This window comes from Giraffa tippelskirchi, chromosome 3 (genome assembly GCF_054371585.1).
Source record: "Giraffa tippelskirchi isolate mGirTip1 chromosome 3, T2T-mGirTip1v1.2.pri, whole genome shotgun sequence".
NCBI lineage: Eukaryota > Metazoa > Chordata > Mammalia > Artiodactyla > Giraffidae > Giraffa > Giraffa tippelskirchi.
This window is the reverse complement of record NC_137277.1, coordinates 43144725-43165397: the sequence shown is the minus strand read 5'-3', so window position 1 is coordinate 43165397 and position 20673 is coordinate 43144725. Positions and strand designations below refer to the sequence as shown.

General features: G+C 39.6%; 1 protein-coding gene across 7 annotated transcripts in view; it reads left to right on the top strand.

Annotated features, from left to right (window-relative positions):
- NLK (nemo like kinase) overlaps nt 1–19652 on the top strand; it is a 132052-nt gene extending 112400 nt beyond the window's left edge. For 2 of the 7 annotated variants that reach the window (XM_081580410.1, XM_081580408.1), the window contains 5 exons: nt 942–1043; nt 7224–7310; nt 14823–15021; nt 15936–16029; nt 17881–18225. In XM_081580410.1, the coding sequence (XP_081436536.1) occupies nt 942–1043; nt 7224–7310; nt 14823–15021; nt 15936–16029; nt 17881–17935 (537 nt within the window). In that variant the 3' untranslated portion in view covers nt 17936–18225. Of the gene's footprint in view, nt 1–941; nt 1044–7223; nt 7311–14822; nt 15022–15935; nt 16030–17880; nt 18226–18894 lie in introns of those variants that run through there. The other 5 variants (XR_014079623.1, XR_014079622.1, XR_014079620.1 and 2 more) reach the window with 5 other exon arrangements.
- The last annotated feature ends 1021 nt before the right edge of the window (nt 19653–20673 follow it).

The following is a 20673-nucleotide window of genomic DNA, read 5'->3' as shown; positions in this document are numbered from 1 at the left end:
ACTCAGCAGTTGTGGCGCACAAGCTTAGGTGTTTCAAGGCATGTAGGATCTTCCTGAATCAGGGATAAAACCTGTGTCTCATGCATTAGCAGGAGGATTCTTTACCACTGAGCCACCAGGGAAGCCTGGATCTGACCCATTTTAGACAACTTTCTCAATATTTCCAGTTGTTTTCATGAACTGCTCATTTCCTTTTGTGTTTATTAGAGGTCCAAAAGTATCGCCAAGTCACTTTTCCCAGAAAGCTTTTGTACAGAGATGTTTAATTCTGTGCAAAACAAGCCACTTGAGAAACTCCATTATCCTGGAGGGCAGTGATACTTAGGGCCACCCCATGGTTTAGTTAAGTGCAGGAAATAGTGCTTTATATTTGGAAACCCCAGAACCAGGAGAAGAAGTATTCTCTAGGTAAGAATTTTCCATCCTGGAAGAATTAGAATAAGATGTCATTGCTAATTGGGTTAGAATAATCATAGCACTTACAGAAAATTGTTAAGGCTGTTTGCTATCTACAAGGACTTGTTTGTGAGAAGACCATTTTTTGGTCTCTTTTATTGTGCCCAGCTAACTAGACGTGGCCTTACGCGGGGTCACAGTTTTCTGGGCACCAAAGTTTTTCACCAATGTAAAAGATTATGTATGGTATGAAGACATGCAGCAGGCACATGCAGACTCATAAATTACTGTCACCTTGGAATGCCATGGTGTCCAAAACCATTTTCTTTATTTCTATCATATAGATCCCAAGAAAACATTTTTCTGTTTTGTTTTTTTATAGTCCAGAAAGTGAAAATAGAGGCTCCTACCAGTTAATCTGTAACTTTGCTTAAGTTTTCTGCTCCCCTCCCTATTTGGACCTCATCTCTCAGGCTGTGACATAGAGTAATGAAAAGTTGTTTCCATGAGCTTACTAACCATCTGCATTTCCTGTTTCTTCGTAGTTGGATTTGATCACAGATCTCTTGGGCACACCATCACTGGAAGCAATGAGGACGGCTTGTGAAGGCGCTAAGGCACACATACTCAGGGGTCCTCATAAACAGGTGAGAGGAGAGAGGGGGGCCCTGTATTTGGTCACCATCTGTTTGGGCAGAGTTTCCCTCCCACAGAATAATGAGATGAGAATTTTTAAACAAAAACATTACATGTAGGTTTTATTAATTTTTTTTTATGTCATGGCCATAGGTAAAATGTTAAAATATTTGTCAAACCCAATAGGGTATAGTAATTCCCAGTGCTCTAGGAGAAAGTATTTTTGTAGCACCTTAGCTAGTAAATGACCTCTGGCTTTGGTCTCCTGGTTTTTGCCATGATGGGGACAAGTTAGCAGGGGTGGAGCCTTGACCTCAGTACCATAACCTCGTATATGTGTATCAAGCTGTCATTTTCACATACTGAGCCAAAATACCTGGTATCTCTTATTCTAGCCAGGAATGTGAAGCTGTTTCTATTGCACTCTTGCCACTAACACAGAATCAGATGTGAATGTTGTTAGAAAAGAAGTATGAAGAGAGATTGCCAGATTTGCACTGATCAATATTACTTGCAACCAGCCAAATCACTGAAAGAAAGATGAGAGGGTTATTATCTCCACCCTGTTGATTTAGCGGCATTTTTCAGAAGCACTTTCCTAATCTCCTTTGGACAAAATAGCTTAATGATGTGAAGAGTGAGTAAGGGGAATACTTTTCCTAGGAACAACAAACTGAGACAGAAGGGAGAAGGCTTGACCAGGGAGCCTCGGCAACTCTTCCCTGGGCTTCGCCTTGCTTTCTTTTACAATGGGCATTGAGATGATCTGATTGATCGTTAGAAGATCTGGTTGATGTAATTGATAGACCAAGTGACAGACCGAGTTTGGCAGTCCTCAAATTACCTGCCAGACATTTGAACAAGGCGTTGCCTTTCCTTTGGAGTTCCATCTCTGTGATTCTAGTGTGAATTTGGAGCTTCCATTTTCACAGGCAAAAAAGTCAATGGGTAAAGCATGTTATCTTCTAAAACCAGCCCCAACTAGTCAGTGTAGATTTACTACTAGAGATGTAGGTCCTGGTGTTTTAAATAGCCCCCTGCTGGTTACATCTTTCTGAAATGATGGGGGCGCTGACTCCCTTAGAAGAGCACAGTCTCAACCTAGAGGAAGGTTCTATATTAAAAGAAATATCTAACAAGATCTGTTAGATATTTACTGGCCAGTATCAGGGATATTAAACTAGTTTATCAATACCTGGCATATATACCTTCAAAGCAGATTTTTAAAAAATTTTGTTTGTATATTTGCAAGTAAATACAGGTACATGTAAAATAAAAATTCTACAGAGTTAGTTCTCAGCTACCCCCACGTCACCTAGTCTCCTCTGGATTAATTTGAGAATATCTTTCCAGACATTTTTCTATGCATTTACATATATTTGTACAAACAGAAATATATACTATTGTTTGTTGAGACTTTTTAAAAAATATACATATACAGAAGGAGAACCTAATTGGCTATCTTCTTAAAGTCACAGATTACTGCCTCAAATTAATATACTTGTGTTGGTTGATTAATATACATCTTTTCAGGTGGTCTATCAGTCGGGACTCTTTCCACTGAAACTCAGTTAAAGCTGACTGAAGCCAAAAAGGGTACTTAACTTAGGGCTCATGTAACTGAAAAGTCTTGAGCTACCACTGACCTTGGGCTCTGCTGGGTTCAGGTAGTCAAATGATAGTTCATACCAGGAATCTGCATCTCTTCTGTTTTCCTGTATTTTGGCTTCATTTTCAGACAGGCTTTCCCCGATGAGTTGGCCAAAATGGAGCCAATAGTCTAGACCTACATTCTATTAGCATATCAATCCTTCAGGAAAAAGCTTTTCCAAATAGATTCATAAAAATATTTGGATAGTCTCTGATTCTGTTAGGAATGTACTTGGTCATGAGGAATAGAAAACCTTGCTTGTGTGTTAGTCGCTTAGTCGTGTACAACCTCTTGCTACCCCGTAGACTGTAGGCTGCTAGGCTCTTCTGTCTATGGAATTCTCCAGGCAAGAATACTGGAGTGGGTTGCCATTTTCTTCTCCAGGGCATCTTCCTGACCCAGGGATTGAACCTGAGTCTCCTGCATTGCAGGCAGATTCCTTACCATCTGAGCTATAGGGAAATTCCAAAAACCTTGCTTATAATGGTTTAAAGAAATAGAAGTTTATTTTTTCCTCATATCAAAAAGTCCCAGAGGTAGGCAGTCTGGTGATGGCGTCGCAGCTCAATTATGTCATCAAGGATCTAGTTTTTTTCTTTCTTTTTTCACCTTTACCATGTGACTTCATACTCTCTTGCCTATTGCCTCGTAGTCACAAAATGACGATAGCTTATTCACAAATGGTATCCATATTCAAAGCAAGAAAATGGAGGGAGCACTAGCAGTATCTGTTCCTTTTCTCAGGAAAGCAAACATTTTCCCAGAAGCCTGCCTAGCAAATCTCTGCTTATGTGTTACTGTCTAGAACTGTATGGCATGTGGCCTCCCAGAAGACAAGAAAGGCTTTAAAAAAAAAAGAAAAGTGTCTTTTCTATCCCAGTTAATAAGGGTAGATAAGGGATAAAAGGATTGGGAGGGTGTGTTAGGTTAGCCACCCATTGACTGTTCCCAACCTGTTTTAACTATGTACATCATCCTGGAAGCAGTGGTGGTGCTCAGGAGAATACATCATTTGATTGGCCAAGCCCTCTGCCCATCTTTGCAGTTGGGAGACTGAAATCATCACTTGATCTGAGAGTGAGAAAGGGAGTTGGGTCCCTTAAGGTCAGGAAATAATGGGCAGACAAGAACACTGGTATTTTCTATGTATTATCTCTTTTCTACAACTCATGACATGAGTTTGAGTAGGCTCCGGGAGTTGGTGATGGACAGGGAAGCCTGGCGTGCTGCAGTCCATGGGGTCACAAAGAGTTGGATGCGACTAAACTGAACTACAACTCAGGATCTCAGATGAAGGGAATCTTAGCTGCCACGGCCCAGGAATCTATTAAGGCAGATACTTGTTGAGGCTCTGCCGTGTTGATAAGATTGAGAAGTCTCCTACCAGCCCTTAGTCCCTTTGTTCATCTCATAAGGTTTAGAACTTCATTTTTCCTCAGATTGTTCTCAGCTAATTGTGTCAGAAATAAGTAAAATATTTTTACTGAAAATAGTTCCATCTCCTGTCAGGGACTTTATCTTCCAGTTAAGAGAGTCAGAGTACTCTAGAGAGTTCACGCAGTTCAAACTTCTTATTTTTCAGATGGGGGTTTCTTTTGTATAACCCCAAAGTGCTTACCGTAGTGCACTGTACACGGTGCAGTTCAGTTCATGCTGCCGACTGATGAGCGCGGCTTCTCTGCTGCCAGGTAATGACTATCAGGAATCTCCAACAGGCCTTGCACAGCCTGGCCAACTGCTGCGGTGACCACACTCTGAAGTTGGCCCTTGATAACTGTGGCATCTATCACCTAGGGCCTCTCGCTCAAGCCAAAGGCTCATCCTTGCTTCATTTCACTGGCACTTAATCATAGTCATTACTGGAGCGCTCTTCATAACCCTTCCTGTCCTCGTGACTCAGCACAGCACCCGCTCACTCCTACATGGCCTGAGTGACTTACAGACTTGAAGAACAACAGAAAATGGACCCATATAAAATGGATCCATATATTATAGAGGGAGAAAAGTAATATGTGTGAATATTGGGGGAATTGGCAGAAACTTTTTTCCAAAGGAGATGTTTAAGGTGTATTTCTAAGCATTCTGGGCTTCCTCATGGTTCAGCAGTAAAAAATCTGCCCACAATGCAGGAGACGCAGGTTGAGAAGATCCTCTAGCACAGGACATGGCAACCCACTCCAGTATTCTTGCCTGGAGAATCCCATGGACAGCGTAGAACTGTCAGGCTACACTCCATGGGGTTGCAAAGAGTTGGACATGACTGAAGCAACTGAGCAGCAGCAGCTAAACTTCTGTTTTTTCTCTTGTTCAAATTGATTCTATTGCATTTGATGAGAAATATAAACTTCTTAGCATTGGCTCCACAGAGTGCAGCAAAAAAAAAGAAAGAAATGCAGCATTTGTAGTATTGCATCTTTCCTGTGGAGCCAGTGCTAAGTTATTGGTAGTTATCATTCGGGAAAGGTAGTGGCATGGCTGAACTGACTCTTCTTTTTCTCTGGGCCTCTTTTTAACATGCATATATAAACACAGAAAAGGAGAAAGCATATCAAATGACTGTTAAGGCTGAAATGAAACTTAGGATTATTTTTTTAGTGTATCTGTTGGGGTGTACTTCTATAAAGAAAAATAATATTGGGGAGAGGGTGGATTTGTAATATTTCAGGTAGCCTTAAACATACACTCTTGATTTTCACAAATTCCCCATCCCATATCCATTTGTCCTCCAGTCATAAATTTTGCCTTCTAATTTGTCTTAGATCGTGTATTCAGTGGCCTGTGGAACTGCTTGTTCATGTTTTCCTTGCCCACCAGAGAGGTGTTAATTATCTTTGTTGTCTCATCATCTAGCCCAGGACCTGGCACTTCGTGTATGTCAGGATTAGCAGCGACGGTAGGTAGGTAGGTCTGTAGGTAGGCAGGTCTGTACTGGTGTAGTCTAATGGACGAGAGAGCCAAAGCAAGTCACTTACGTGAGTCTAGTGATGGCAGAGTTAGAATTTGAAGCCACATCTTCTAGTACTTATGCCAGTATTTAGTATTCCCTTCCTTAAGCTATAACGGGCCTCCACCACAAAAATAGAATGAGGGATAGATTCACTTTGAGAATGGAAGGAAAAGAATTACTTATGGGGAGACATTTTGGTCAGTAAAAACTGGCTGGAATTTGGCTGCCAACCTACACAAGTCAGTGAAAAAGAGAACAATTATTCAGTTAAACCAAGAATCAGAATCTTTCAAGAATATCAAATGACTTCATTTTACACAATAAAAAAATTCTTATAGAAAATATGTGTAAGTTAAATCATAAGTTAAAACCTCTTCCCCACACTCTCCACAACCCCCCTCCCTTATCTTGACTAATACAAATAATTTTAGAGCTGCCATAGACTTGCATATTTACTCCTTGGTAAATGCACCAAGGAGTAGTAAACTGGTCTACAAATATCTGAATGTCAACTATATATGAGTTCTGTGAGCATAGTGCTCTTTATCTGTAGTAATCCTGTCAAGTATTGTACAGTTAGAACTAAACTTCAGAGATTGTTTAGTCCAACCTCCTCATTTTAGGGAACTGAGATTCAGACATGTTGATCTAGTTAGTGAAGTAGAACTCCCATCTCCTTTTATCTCCTGTTAACTTGTGATCCTAAAGAAAACATCTGTAAGGTGAATAATTACCCCCTGATGATTCTGAGGTGTCTTCTTCTTGTTGGATTTTCCTATACGGCTTAACTGTTGGAAGGAGGCAGATACATAGAATACTTGATGCTAGTAGTTATCATAGCAGGATTCTAAGGTTATGATCAAGATACAAGGGGACCTGTCAGTGTTACTTGGGTGAGAGAGCAGTGACACCATTCATCTGCCAAGCAGCAAAATAACAGCTTTATAAGCTCTGTGGCTTCTAGGCTCATTAGAATCATCTCGCTGCCTCAGTGCAAAAGGGTTAGATACGGGTGTGTGGATATGCCTGCCACTTATTAATACAAAAGACACTTATTGAGTGAGTAATCAGTGCTAAAGCCAGTACAGCTGGAACCAGCAAAAGCAGCGTTGTACTTTCTTAGAAGATTCTGTAAATTCCTGAATGTCCTAAAGCTCCATAAAGTTTTAGCAACTCGATGGTAATGTTGACATAAGACATCGTTCACATGCTTACTTGCACAGTTTACTTGCAAGTAGCCAAGGTTGTAAATCTTTTCTCCCATCCCTTGGCCATGTTTGGTCTTTCCTTGCCAAAGCGTGTATAATATAAGGCTAATGGGGTTTCATATTTGCAGGATTACCTTTCAGTTTTCATAGGCTCTTTTGTGCTCTGACTTTCGGTGGGTAATCATGCAATATAAAATATGTACTGAAAGTCAGTTGTTGCTTTTGAAGACTGGTAAATGAGGGGAATACTCATCTCCTTTGAGTTGAGATTTCTCTGCACACATCTTTAGAGCTGGGTACTTACCTTGTCATAAATTGGCTGTATTCCACATCTACTTACACAAAGACTCGCTCACATATTTGAATTCTTTATTTTTTTTTGCAGCCATCTCTTCCTGTACTTTATACCCTGTCTAGCCAGGCTACACATGAAGCTGTTCATCTCCTTTGTAGGATGTTGGTCTTTGATCCAGTAAGTAGTGTTTGTTTTTATATTATTTTAATGAATTAAAAATGTGTTCTAAGAAAAACATCCTGGCTTTGAATAGATGGGCAATGTAAATAATGACTTTTTAAAAGATTACTCATGTGATTGGGGGCTGAAGTTTATCATGCTCCCCCATCACAAAGAAGTTCGAGTAGTAACACATAATACTAGGTGAAGAGAGATAAGAAAGGGCATCATCCTTATTTATCTCAATATTTGTAAAAGGAGTTTGACACCAATCTAAATTAGGGGGAAAATTTTTAACATTATTTGAAAAAAATCTGCCCATTGTATTGCATAAGGAAGTGTTTACTCTGGGTTTTCAGTTCAGTTCAGTCGCTCAGTTGTATCCAATTCTTTGCGACCCCATGGACAGCACGCCAGGCTTCCCTGTCCTTCACCAACTCCTGGAGCTTGCTCAAACTCATGTCCTTTGAGTTGGTGATGCCATCCAGTCATCTTATCCTCTGTCATCCCCTTCTCCTCCTGCCTTCAGTCTTTCCCAATGAGTCAGTTCTTTTCGTCAGGAGGCCAACGTATTGGAGCTTCAGCTTCAGCATCAGTCCTTCCAGTGAATATTCAGGGCTGATTTCCTTTAGGATGGACTGGTTGGATCTCCTTGCAGTCCAGGGGACTCTCAAGAGTCTTCTCCAACACCACGGTTCAAAAGCATCAATTCTTCGGCGCTCAGCTTTCTTTATGGTCCAACTCTCACATGCGTACATGACTACTGGAAAAACCGTAGCTTTGACTAGACAGACCTTTGTTGGCAAAGTAATGTCTCTGCTTTTTAATATGCTGTCTAGGTTTATCATAGCATTTCAAATGGTGGCTTTCCTAAATGCCATTTCTAGACTTGACTCCTCTGGGGCAAAGTTCCTTTCTTCATCTATTCATTCATCTGAAGAATATTTATCACATCTGTGCCAATAACTATTGTCAAAGAAGATTTTTTTAAATGAAAGCATTTAGAAAAGAAAATTTTACTTGCCAAGAGTACATGGAAGTCACCAGATACAAAATACAACAGATATTTAAAGGGAAAAAATACCCACAAAATTACCAGTTAGGTTTACGCGGGTTTGTTCACAGTGAGAAAACAGCAACTTTCTCACCTGATTATTAAATCCACAAAGGTTAGAACAAAGATTAGGGATAAAAATGATTTGTTAGAGAGTCCAGGTCTGTAGGAAACAGGGTTCTTTTATTTGGGGGACCAGAATGCTAGCAAGGTCATGCTTCAAAATCCTCCAAGCCAGGCTTCAACAGTATGTGAACCAAGATCTTCCAGATGTTCAAGCTGGGTTTAGAAGAGGCAGAGAAACCAGAGATCAAATTGCCAACATCTGTTGGATCATAGATAGAAAAAGCATGAGAATTCCAAAAAAACATCTACTTTGCTTCACTGACTACGCTAAAGCCTTTGACTATGTGGATCACAACAAACTGGAAAATTCTTCAAGCGATGGAAATACCAGACCACCTTACCTGCCTCCTGAGAAACCTATATGCAGGTCAAGAAGCAACAGTTAGAACTGGACATGGAACAGCAGACTGATTCCAAATTGGGAAAGGAATACCTAAAGGCTGTATATTGTCACCTTGCTTATTTAACTTATATGCAGAGTACATCATGCAAAATGCTGGACTGGATGAAGCACAAGCTGGAATCAAGATTGCTGGGAGAAATATCAACAGCCTCAGATATGCAGATAACATGACCCTTATAGCAGAAAGTGAAGAGGAACTAAAAGAGCCTCTTGATGAAGATGCAAGAGGAGGAGAGTGAAAAAGCTGCCTTAAAACTCAACATTCAGAAAACAAAGATCATGGCATCTGGTTCCATCACTTCATGGCAAATACATGGGGAAACAATGGAAACAGTAAAAAACTTTTATTTTCTTGGGCTCCAAAATCACTGCAGATGGTGACTGGAGCCATGAAATTAAAAGACTCCTTGGAAGAAAAGCTACGACAAATGTAGACAGTGTACTAAAAAGCAGAGACATCATTTTGCCAACAAAGGTCTGTCTAGTCAAAGCTATGGTTTTTCCAGTAGTCTTGTATGGATGTGAGAGTTGGTCCATAAAGAAGGCTGAGCACCAAAGAACTGATACCTTTGATCCGTGGTGTTGGAGAAGACTCTTGAGAGTCCCTTGGACTGCAAGGAGATCCAACCAGTCAATCCTAAAGGAAATCAATCCTGAATGATTATTGAAGGACTGATGCTGAAACTCCAATACTTTGGCCACCTGATGCGAAGAACTGACTCACTGGAAAAGACCCTGATGCTGGGAAAGATTGAAGGCAGGAGGAGATGGGGACAACAGAGGATGCAATGGTTGGATAGCATCACCAATTCAATGGGCATGAATTTGAGCAAACTCTGGGAGATGGTGAAGGACAAGGAAGCCTGGAGTGCTGCAGTCCATGTGGTCGCAAAGAGTCAGGCACAACTGAGTGGCTGAACAAGAACCAATCAGAGTGATCAAGTTATTTCTATCACATCTCGTGGTACAAAGTGGATTTTTTGTTTGGTGTTTTCCTTTTGTTTGTTTACTTTGGTATGTGAGGTTCTTAGTGACCAGGAAGCAAGACAAAGTGGCAGTTCTTTTGCACAGTCCCTCCTTGTGGTCAAGTTCCTGCCATTAAGGACAGTTTCAGCCACATAACTTGCTGAATGAGCTGGTGATTTAGTGTCATTAGTTTGATATTTTATTTGGCAAGTTTACCTGTATAGCTTTCACAGGAGATTTTGATTAATACATAAAGACCTTTTGTATAGTTAACAAAACTAGAGGCACATGAATTTCAGGTTTCAGAGGTAATTTCTGTCCGCCCAGAGAGGATTTTCTAAAGGCCCTGTGGTTAAATTTACTTTTGTGTGTCAAGCATACATTACTCTCTTTATTAGTTCTACTTAGATTAGGAATGAGGAACCATGTAATTCACCTGTCCCAGGTTTTACCTGCAGTTCTTATAGCTGTAAGGTATCCTCTTTCCCACGTTTATTAATGACCATGACCTGCTGAGAGCTCATAGTCTTTACAGCCCTAGGGCCCAATTTCCTAAGCCACAGAGTGGATGCCACGCTCATCTCCCCAGAGGCCTTTCATATATCAGTTCTGCATGCGAAATGTAGTCCTTATTCTTCAACAGTGGGATTGTCACACTTAATTAAATGAAACTTCTGGTGTGGTCATAGTTACAAATTAGATTTATCTACAAAAAGGAGGTTTGATTTAACTAGTAAGGAGGACAGGGTCTTACTGAATTTAGTGTATGATTGATTTATTAAAGATTCTTTTCTTTCTAATTACAGGAGTTCCATATCTAGCTTAAAGAATGTTTCATTCTGATTTTGTCCTGTTAAATTTGAGAGTTAGTGATACATTAGAAAGAAAGAAATGAGATTTTTTTTAAAAAAGCCATTAAAATAAAATATTAAATTAAATAAGTTTATTTAATCCATTTAGTCTGAAGTAATTAATTATTTTGTTGATCTTGGGTTAAGCAGTCTAATACCACGTGTCTGCTCCTTGTGGCTGTCTGTAATGATGATAATCAGCTGTGCCCATGAGTTTGTACCCTAAAGACAACAGTCAGGAGTACCTGATAACATTTCTTTACCGAGATCCTTGTGATGGTTCATATGGAAGACTCAATTCCTGATCTTTATCTTGTAGCAGGAGCCTTTAGGCAAATATAAGAAAAAAGCAGAAACAACCAGGGGATGATAAGATGAAAGGGCGCTGGTTCTTTTATTATAATAATACCAACAATACTGAAAAGGATGGAGTACAATAAATAATTTTAAAAGATGTAATTAACTATTACCTCAAAATAGTGAAGACATTAAACAAATCTCCAGAGACCTTAATTTATCTAAAGACAATAAACAGTTATAAGCAATATTTTAAAAGTACAACAATAATTATTAGGAATTTAGACAATTATTCACTTTTTTCTCTTGATGAACAAAAGCATATCTGTTATCTTAACACACACATCTTTCTTTCATCACACATTCTTTTATGCTTTTTAAAAACATAAGTACTTTAACCCAAAGGTATTTGCCATCGTATTTTTTTAACTGTTTGTTGATGGCTGCTAAATAATATATTAATTAAGAGCCTGCTGCTGCTGCTGCTAAGTTGCTTCAGTTGTGTCCGACTCTGTGCGACCCCATAGACGGCAGCCCACCAGGCTCCGCCGTCCCTGGGATTCTCCAGGCAAGAATACTGGAGTGGGTTGCCGTTTCCTTCTCCAGTGCGTGAAAGGGAAAAGTGAAAGTGAAGTCGCTCAGTCGTCCGACTCTTAGCGACCCCATGGACTGCAGCCCACCAGGCTCCTCCATCCATGGGATTTTCCAGGCAAGAGTACTGGAGTGGGGTGCCATTGCCTTCTCCCAATTAAGAGCCTAGGTATATTAAAACTATGTTACCCATATATCCAAAGACCACATATTAACTCAATATTAGTAAGGTCTTAATGTTAACTAAGAATTAGGAGTTTAAATTTTAAGTTGACTCATTAAGTCTTTAGAATTTTTAGCATACAAAAGACTAATTTCTTTTTAGAAACACATTACTACATCATTTATCTAATTTAGTTGAACACATAATTTTTCCAGTAGGAAAAAAATTCAAAATGATTAGGCTTTTAATGAGGAAAAAAAACCCTAAAACTTATATAAACCAGAATATTGTATTAGCATTATTTGTACATGATAGTAAAATCAGAAAGAAAACAGGCTGGTGTTCTTAAATTTTTATTAACTATTAACTCATACTGATTTGTCCAAAGAGTCATCTTGTATACAATTATTAAAACTTTTAAGTTGTTTATGAGAAATATTTTGCTTACTTTGTGGTCTAGTAATTAAGTAACAGTATTATTTTAACTCACAATTAAAGCTTTTTTAATCTTTGAATTACAACTTGAGCAAGAAAAAAATTTCTAAAGAGCCAAAATATTTCATTCATAAGGAAAAATAATATTTTTATATCTTTCCATTTCTTTTTATAGTCTTTAACATGTTGTTGGAGAAGGCAATGGCACCCCACTCCAGTACTCTTGCCTGGAAAATCCCATGGACAGGGGAGCCTGGTAGGCTGCAGTCCACGGGGTCGCTAAGAGTCGGACACGACTGAGTGACTTCATTTTCACTTTTCACTCTCATGCATTGGAGAAGGAAATGGCAACCCACTCCAGTGTTCTTGCCTGGAGAATCCCAGGGACGGCGGAGCCTGGTGGGCTGCCGTCTATGGGGTCGCACAGAGTCGGACACGACTGAAGCGACTTAGCAGTTAGCAACATGTTGTTATTGTTTCTAAAAGCCAGTTGCAGTAGGAGTTTGCTCCATTTGATTTTAAGAGACCTCATAATATGATGTATTAACTCCTCTCAGAAGTATACAAAGTACATCCATTTATATTTGTAAAATGGAAAATTTTGTCACTCTTATTCAAAACTTAGAAGAACCAATTTTGAGAAAGCAACAGAATCGCATAAAAACAAGTATCCATACCTATTACACATGTTGATCAAGAAACAAGATGTAATTAAGACATAGAGGACATAATTATGCAACATCAGATACTTCAAAAGAACATCACTAGTAAATCTGAGAAATTTTGTGATTTTTTTTTTTTCACTTCAGTTTTACAGGATAGTTTTTCAGTGTTCATACCCCTTAAAAAGTGACAGTCTCCTTTCTTTACCTTTGTTTCAGAAGTCCCAAAGAGACTTTTAATTTGTTTAGAGAAATGAAAATTGATCATTGCATGCTAGGGATTTGATTTACTTTTTGTTCAAAGGCTTTTCTTTTGTAAGGTGAGACACTTCAGAGGACCCGGTACTGGTGCACACAGAACATACAGACACAGAGCATGCCATCCATAGTTAGGAAAACACCAGAATCTCTGCAGGTGTGCACCCGAGACTAGGAGATACCAGAATCCCCAGACAAACAAGACTAACAGTGAAACCAGATTCCATCTGCTAGTTCACAGCTGACAGGGACCCAGTTTCTGACATCTGCCCCTTGACAGAAATGACTTAATGGTTGTATGATAAAACCGAGATTCAATCACTGCTGCCACCAGCTTGGACACGATCAGCCATGCTCAGTCAAAAACAGAAGTAGACTTGGCCAGTAACCAGATACAATGGGCAAAAGCCAAAGAGCTCTCGACCCTGCATGTGAGACTGGCTGGAGATGCTGTGGACTCAGAGGGGTCCAGACCCAGGCAAGGTGTACTGTCCTGTATTTTTTGGTTCTGACAGTAGACCTCGATCCCAGTGGAGCCTCTGGGAATAATTGGACTCATTTAGGAAAAAAGATTTAGTTGCTAAGCATGTTAGTGTGTCAGACTTAAGAAAGGCTATGTCACCAAATAACAAAACACAGCAAGCAACAAAAGGAACAAAACCAGGGTTGTAAAGTTTACATTCAACTCTTGGTAGATCAACAGCCAGTTTCTCTTGTTACCGTATCCCAAAAGGTCGTGACATTCCTTTTTAGTATTAGCATAGCAAAATATCAGAGATAACGTGTTTTTCTAGGGAATCCAGGTATAGGGAAATATTTAACATTCTGTTATTTGAGGGACCAGAATCAGTTGGAGGATCCAGTTATTTTGGGTTTGAATGCAAATGATTTTCTCTTTTTTAGTTGTTACGTGAAGTGCTGGCAGACGGGAAGCAGGGCAAAGGGTCAGTTTGTGTTCTCCTCTCTACTACTGAGTCATCCTTAAATCCTTTAAAATCCACTTTCTCTCAGTAGTACTGACATATCCACTGAGCTACAAGAAGGGACAGCTTTATTCTTTTTTCATGAAGAAGTGAGTTTAAAAGTTTGTGGTGTATGTAACTAGAAACTAGTACACTCAGTATTCTGATCTGAAGTGCCAGGAAACCCCAGGCTGCTGATACTCACACTGGGGTGGATGCAGGCTGTTAGCTGCTGCCTAACCCCAGCAGCTTTCAATCAGGCTTTTGCTCAAGTTGATTTGGTATCCAGGAGGATAAAAGTTTCAAGCAGCTTTGTAAAACTGCCACCATGATCACATCTCTTCTAAGTGCTGAAACATATTTAGAAATACAACTGTTACTTAAAATGTAAATGTATCCAAACCATTGCATATTTAAATGTCATGGTATTTATCATTTTTGACCCTGCACACATCTATTTCAAGGTAGGAAACTTCAGGATTTTAGCAGAAAGTCATTTCTGAGTGCTTTCTGGCGGCGTGTGGTGGTTTATAACAGTAGCTTCTTGTCTTACGTCAAAAACTCCCTCTACTGCTATATTACCTGCCTCTAAATTCAATTATCCTCTTACCCTCAACCATCTGCAGTCACCCCTCTATCAAAGATGTACTGTAAATTAAGTGTAAGTTGTGTAAAGCAGCCACTGTGGCTCATGAAAGATCCTGTATGGACAGTTCTGTTTATCTGTAGTGTTGATGTGCTGGTCTCTCAATTTGATTTCAGTCCAAAAGAATATCCGCTAAGGATGCCTTAGCCCACCCCTACCTAGATGAAGGGCGACTACGATATCACACGTGTATGTGTAAATGTTGCTTTTCCACCTCTACTGGAAGAGTTTATACCAGTGACTTTGAGCCCGTCACTAACCCCAAATTCGATGACACTTTTGAGAAGAACCTCAGTTCTGTTCGACAGGTTAAAGGTGAGTGTGTGTTTTGGCCTTCCGCCCGGTGAGATGACTATAACATTTTCTGTTATGTGACTGTGGAAAGCTGAGGTCTGGACGGTGATCAAAGCTCCTTTATATGTTTATTTTTAAAAACTTGCATATAGTCGTTTGTCCAGAGTATATAAGCCAAGAAAGCTATGTGTGTTATAAAAACATTGATTTTATATCCAAGGGAAGGTCTGGCAGAGGAATGAACATTTTGTTCTTGTTTTTAGAGCTGACTTACTGTGACTCAATATATTTAATATGTATTCACTCAGTGTGATTGCATGGAATGAAACATATTGGACTTTTTTATATAACATGCAAAGCTTTAAAAAGAATAAACAGCCACTGAGGGAATCATTCCTTAGATGATGACAAGAAGGGGATTTCTGATAGTCTAGTCATAAAATTTCCCGACACGATCTCCTGTTGGGGTGGGGGTTAATGACATCCAAAATTCTGAGTGGTTTTAAGTGTCTGCTCTAGGACATTTTAGAAAAGAATTGTCCCCAAAGTGACCAGCTTGAAACTATGTACCTAAATACCAACTCAGCTTTTTTAAGTGATTTTCAAAAAGGCAATAATTACCAGCAGTTTAGAAGAGCTCATTTATAATGCCAACCCAGTAGAGGCACTCTCAAATTTATACACTATTTTACACCTCCCACAGGTGGGATGTCCAGCCTCTGTAATGCCACTTTGGGTGGGTTGGCCTGCATTTAGCAGCACCTGTCGTCTTGGTTTCAGGAAAGTTCCACTGAATTCTGCCTGAGAGATGATGTGTGTGTTTAACTAAACCACTAGGAAATGCCATTCAGATGCTGCCTAGAGTTAACCCAAGAATCCACTGCTCCCAGGCCTGCAAATTGGCATGGGTTGTATGATGTTTGTTTTCTCCACAGAAATCATTCACCAGTTCATTTTGGAACAGCAGAAAGGAAACAGAGTGCCTCTCTGCATCAACCCTCAGTCTGCTGCTTTTAAGAGCTTTATTAGGTAACTATATGTAACTCTAACTTCCTTATTAGAATTAAAAGGATGCCATTGTGAGTTTGTTATTCAGCATATTTCTTGTTTTATTTAGATTAGATAACATAAATAAAAGGTCCAACAGGAAGTTCCTGTTATAAGTTTTGGCTTTAGTCAAAAGCACATGTAAAATATGAATATGTGTTTCCACTCTCGCTTCAGCTCACTGTGGTTGCCTTGGTAGTTTTTCTGCAGCAGCCACTATCCCAGAGTTGGACGTGGTCACCTCAGTTCCCACTTCCATCCCCACCACCTTAATGATAACTGCAAGCAAGAAAATCATATTTTATAGGTGGACTGCTGATATATCCTATTTAGAAGAGAAGCCAACAGTCTGATTGGCTCAGGAGCTATAAACCTCCTCTAGAACCTAGCAAGCCTCGTTCTCTGTTTGTCCTTTCCTTCTTCATTTCTTTTCCCTGACTCTTTGTATCAATCATAGTCCACTAGGAGAAAGAAACCCACCTAGTAATACGAACAGGGAAAATTTAATAACAAGCATTAACTAGGAAAAGATGGCTAACCACTCAAAGGCATGCAACAGGATGCTGAGGAGTCTGAAGTAGCAAATGCAGAAAGCAAGCATTCCCTCTGGACCAAGGGAGAGTGAACAGAGAGAAACTGAGAACTCAGAGGAAGCCCCTCCAGCCCAGGCTAATAAGATTTGGACCTCTTTGGAGAGAAGCTAGCTGCCACAGGAACACAGCATTGAGGGTGGTGAAGAAAAGGGTGTGGGCTGAGCTGGTACATCAAAGAGCTTACTGGGAGCAGAGAAAGTTTGGGTAGACCAAAGCCCCCCCCCCGGCCCCCCCCGGCCCCCCCAAAAAAGGCACACCAGAACCTGGAAGGAAAGCAGCTTCCTAATGCTGTGGCCTTGCAGTGCCCCTCTAGCACCCTCTGTTGACAAAGGCTCACATCAGGCCGGGTGGCAAAGGAAAAAGGTGCACAGGTCTGGCCGGGGTATCACAGAGCAGCGTGTAGGGGGGCTTTGATCTGAGAGGCCACGCTCTTCCTGCCCTTCTCCCACTCCTTTTTCCTCTCCTCCTCGCTTCTCTTTCCCTTCCCCTCACACTTCCTCCTTTTAAGTGGCCTGGATATAGTGTTGAAGGGGATTGAATTTACTGAACCAAGGTCAAGAATTTTTAAAGTCATCTGACTTTCATTCCTTCCATGTATGCTTCTGTAGAAAGAAGGAATGAAGTTGCATTTTTACTTCTCTATGGTTTGTTTTAAAATTTTCCCTAAGAGTCAGTGACCCAATCAGGTGTTTTAATGCCTTTCAGGTGCAAGTTATTCATTATCCTGGGCCCCGAGGAAGCAGGGTGACACCAGCCTCCTGGAGTCTATAATCTTAGTTGGCAACATTAGACAAACCTGTGAAATAACTGATAAAACAGATCTGTGGATAACAAGTGCTAAATGATTATCAATTAAAACTTGATAAAAGAATGCTTATGAGGCTTATTCAAAATAGGTCCCCACTTAAAATCACCTTATTTTGAGAAGCTACTTTTAAATGGATAATTCTGTATCCTTTAATGTTACTTTCCCAGTTGATTATAGGCATTATTATTTATAATAGCTTCCATTCGTATTATGAAGTAGACACTGTGGAAAGCACTTTACACAGACTGTCTCATTTGTTCACCCCCATATCCTCTGGAGGTGGATAGATGCACCGTTAGAGAAGTGAAAAGAAACAAGTAAAACTCCAGGAATGGACTTGACCCTGTTTTTAGAGGAAGGGGAAATAGGCAGCAGTGAATCGCCCTCTGGTGGTGCTTACAGCCGGCTCACCGTGTCTCCTTTCCCTTCCAGTTCCACTGTTGCTCAGCCATCTGAGATGCCCCCATCTCCTCTGGTGTGGGAGTGATGGTGGAAGATAATGTACTACTGAAGATGTTATGTAGCTCTCCACTGGAGTCTGGGATTTGCAATTCTGGAGGTTAATCATGCTTGTACTGTAATTTTACTAATGAAGTTTTAAATTAACAACCACTACTTGTATGATAGGAATAATATTTAGAAATGTTACTAGACTTTTAATCTTGTAAAGTGGTTGTGCTTTTAGAAGAAAAAATATTTTACCCAGAGTTGCACATGTTTTATGAATTTAGTGCAGCTGTTATGGCTCACCTCAGAACAAAAGAGAATTGAACCAAATTTGGGAGTTTGGGGTTTTTGTGTTTGTTTTTTCTTTTTTAAAATGAAGTGAGATTGTTCACACACACACAAAGGACAGTCATACATTTTGATATTTGAGCCATTCCTGAAAATTTGGGGTTTTCTAAAACAAAAGAATCTAGAAACCTTGCCTGCGACCAATCATGGAGCCACGTGAGCTGATTGTGGCTGCACCTGGGGGGTGGGGGAGGGGGGCATGCCACCTGATGATCAAGCCCTATAATTAGCTTCTCATTAGAGCCGTGACGGTGATGTGTGCTGTCTAAAATCCAATGTTGTGGGTAGAGAGAATGAGTTTGTGACTAGGAGAGACTAAACTTTTGTTTTCCTTACCCAGTATAAATATATATATATATATTTAATCTATTTTTATTAGAAGTTTTTCTGCTCTTTCTTACATAAAAGAACCCCCAAGCATGCATCTTTCATGTGTGTAAATAATTCATTTCTGGGCTAATTTCAAAAGAATCCCAACATTGCTGTATAGAGAGAGAACTAGCTTGCACATTTTAGGTCTGTGAAATTTTGTGAGACTTTTCCTGCACTGGACAGTAAAAAATAAATAAAGATAAAAACAAATTTAAAAAAAAATTTAAGCCACAAAAAAAGGCACATAGGGAATTATGTCAAATGTGTTTGTGTCCTTAGGCAAAGCTGTGGGAGTCTTGAAATGTCACAGTAGTAAATAACTTATTACTTTTTGACAAATTCTTTTTTCTGTTGGAACACTGAATTCTTCTGTGCATATGTATATATGAATACAAATTGAAGGCCTCTACCTCCTGGAGTTATACAACTTGGCTTGTTTACCTCCACATGCTGATGATGACTATTTTTTTTTTTTTAAGTTCAATGTGGAGACTTGAAACTTGAATGTCCCTTCCAACTTTTATATTAAAAATAAAAAGACAAGAAAATTGAAGATCGTTTTTCACCTGTACAAGGAATACTAATGGATCGTCTTAAAATTGGTCTAGGAAAAAACCTTGGTGTGTGTTATGGACAATTAACTGTTAAAGTTATTGTAAGTTATCTGTATTTAGCAGAGTATTTTCATCTTGAGTGATCTGAGCTGAATTTGAAGACTATTAATAAGTTATGTTTGGAAGTTTTAACTTCAATGAAGTAATTATTTGCTGTGAAAGAAACAAACATTGAATTACTAAACAAAGATGGTGCAATATCTTTGTTTTCTTTTTACGAGGCTCCTGAGAATCAACCCAACTGAAGCATTTCAATTCACTTGAATGAGAAACGTGTTTAGTATCAAAAGAGCCCAAGAAGACACTGGTGTGAAAGGTACAATCTCAGAGGTTGGTCAATTACCGTGGCACACTTACTGGTCACTTTGTACAATGTAGATTTGAAGTACAGTGGTGAAAACATTAAATGTGACATTTGAAAAAGGTGTGTCAACCATTTTATTTCAATTCCTTTCTTTTCTCTTCAGTACAGCTTGCAGCCTGCATTTGCCAAGTTTTGAGACATTACCTATTTATATTTCTATTTCATTTTTTGAGGAAATTAGTTGTGGGTTTTTTTTTTTAACCTTCTCAGAGACTTGATTGCCAAAACCATACTCAGAGATACTGTGATTTAAATATATGCAATTTGGACGTCTTTCCAGACCTTAAAGTCTATCTAACCCAGTGGTTTACGAACTTTTCTTAATCCTATTTTCATGTGAGATCAAACTCCCAATATAGTCGAGTCCATTATATTAAACAAAAGTGGACTGCTCCAGAGCAGCAGACTGCTCAGGGGACTTGACCCCTCCCTCCACTTCCTTTCTGCCCCCTGGCATCCCAGAGGTACTTCCGGCTAAAGAAGAAGTCCCAGCTGATGTGATTAAGACCCAGTGCCAGACTGCCTGTCTGGTACCAGTCTATCGTGTTAGACTGCTAACTTCAGAATACTTTCCCTGAGGCTGGATAAAGCAAGAATACTCTTGGGGTTGTAGATACCATGTGTACTTCTTTATAGATAAGTATTAGAGAAAACTTGTTTGACCTGTTCCCACTAAAACCTGTTCATCTAACCAGGGGATTTGTGCCTTATTCTTTAAAATTGTTGATGATTGCAAAAATGTGCAGTGTGTACAGCCAGTAGTCAGTATGGACAGGTAAGTCAGGGCTGGAAGCAGCTGCAGTTTGTTTGCAATTTAAGTTATAAGAACCTGGAAGATGGAGATAATCTCTTGAGCTAGCACATAAGATTTGGAATTTTGATTTTTTCTGCATGGTAAGTCATTTTAAATATGACATTAAAATATATTAAAGAATAGGATGCATAACTTGCATGGATTTTAAATTAAGACAGCTTGGGGTGGGGGACTGTTGTCTAGACAGCACAGCAGTAAATGGACACGTTTAGTGTCTTCCCTGCAATGACCTTTTCCCCTCTCCTTCCTCAGATCTTTCCTTACCT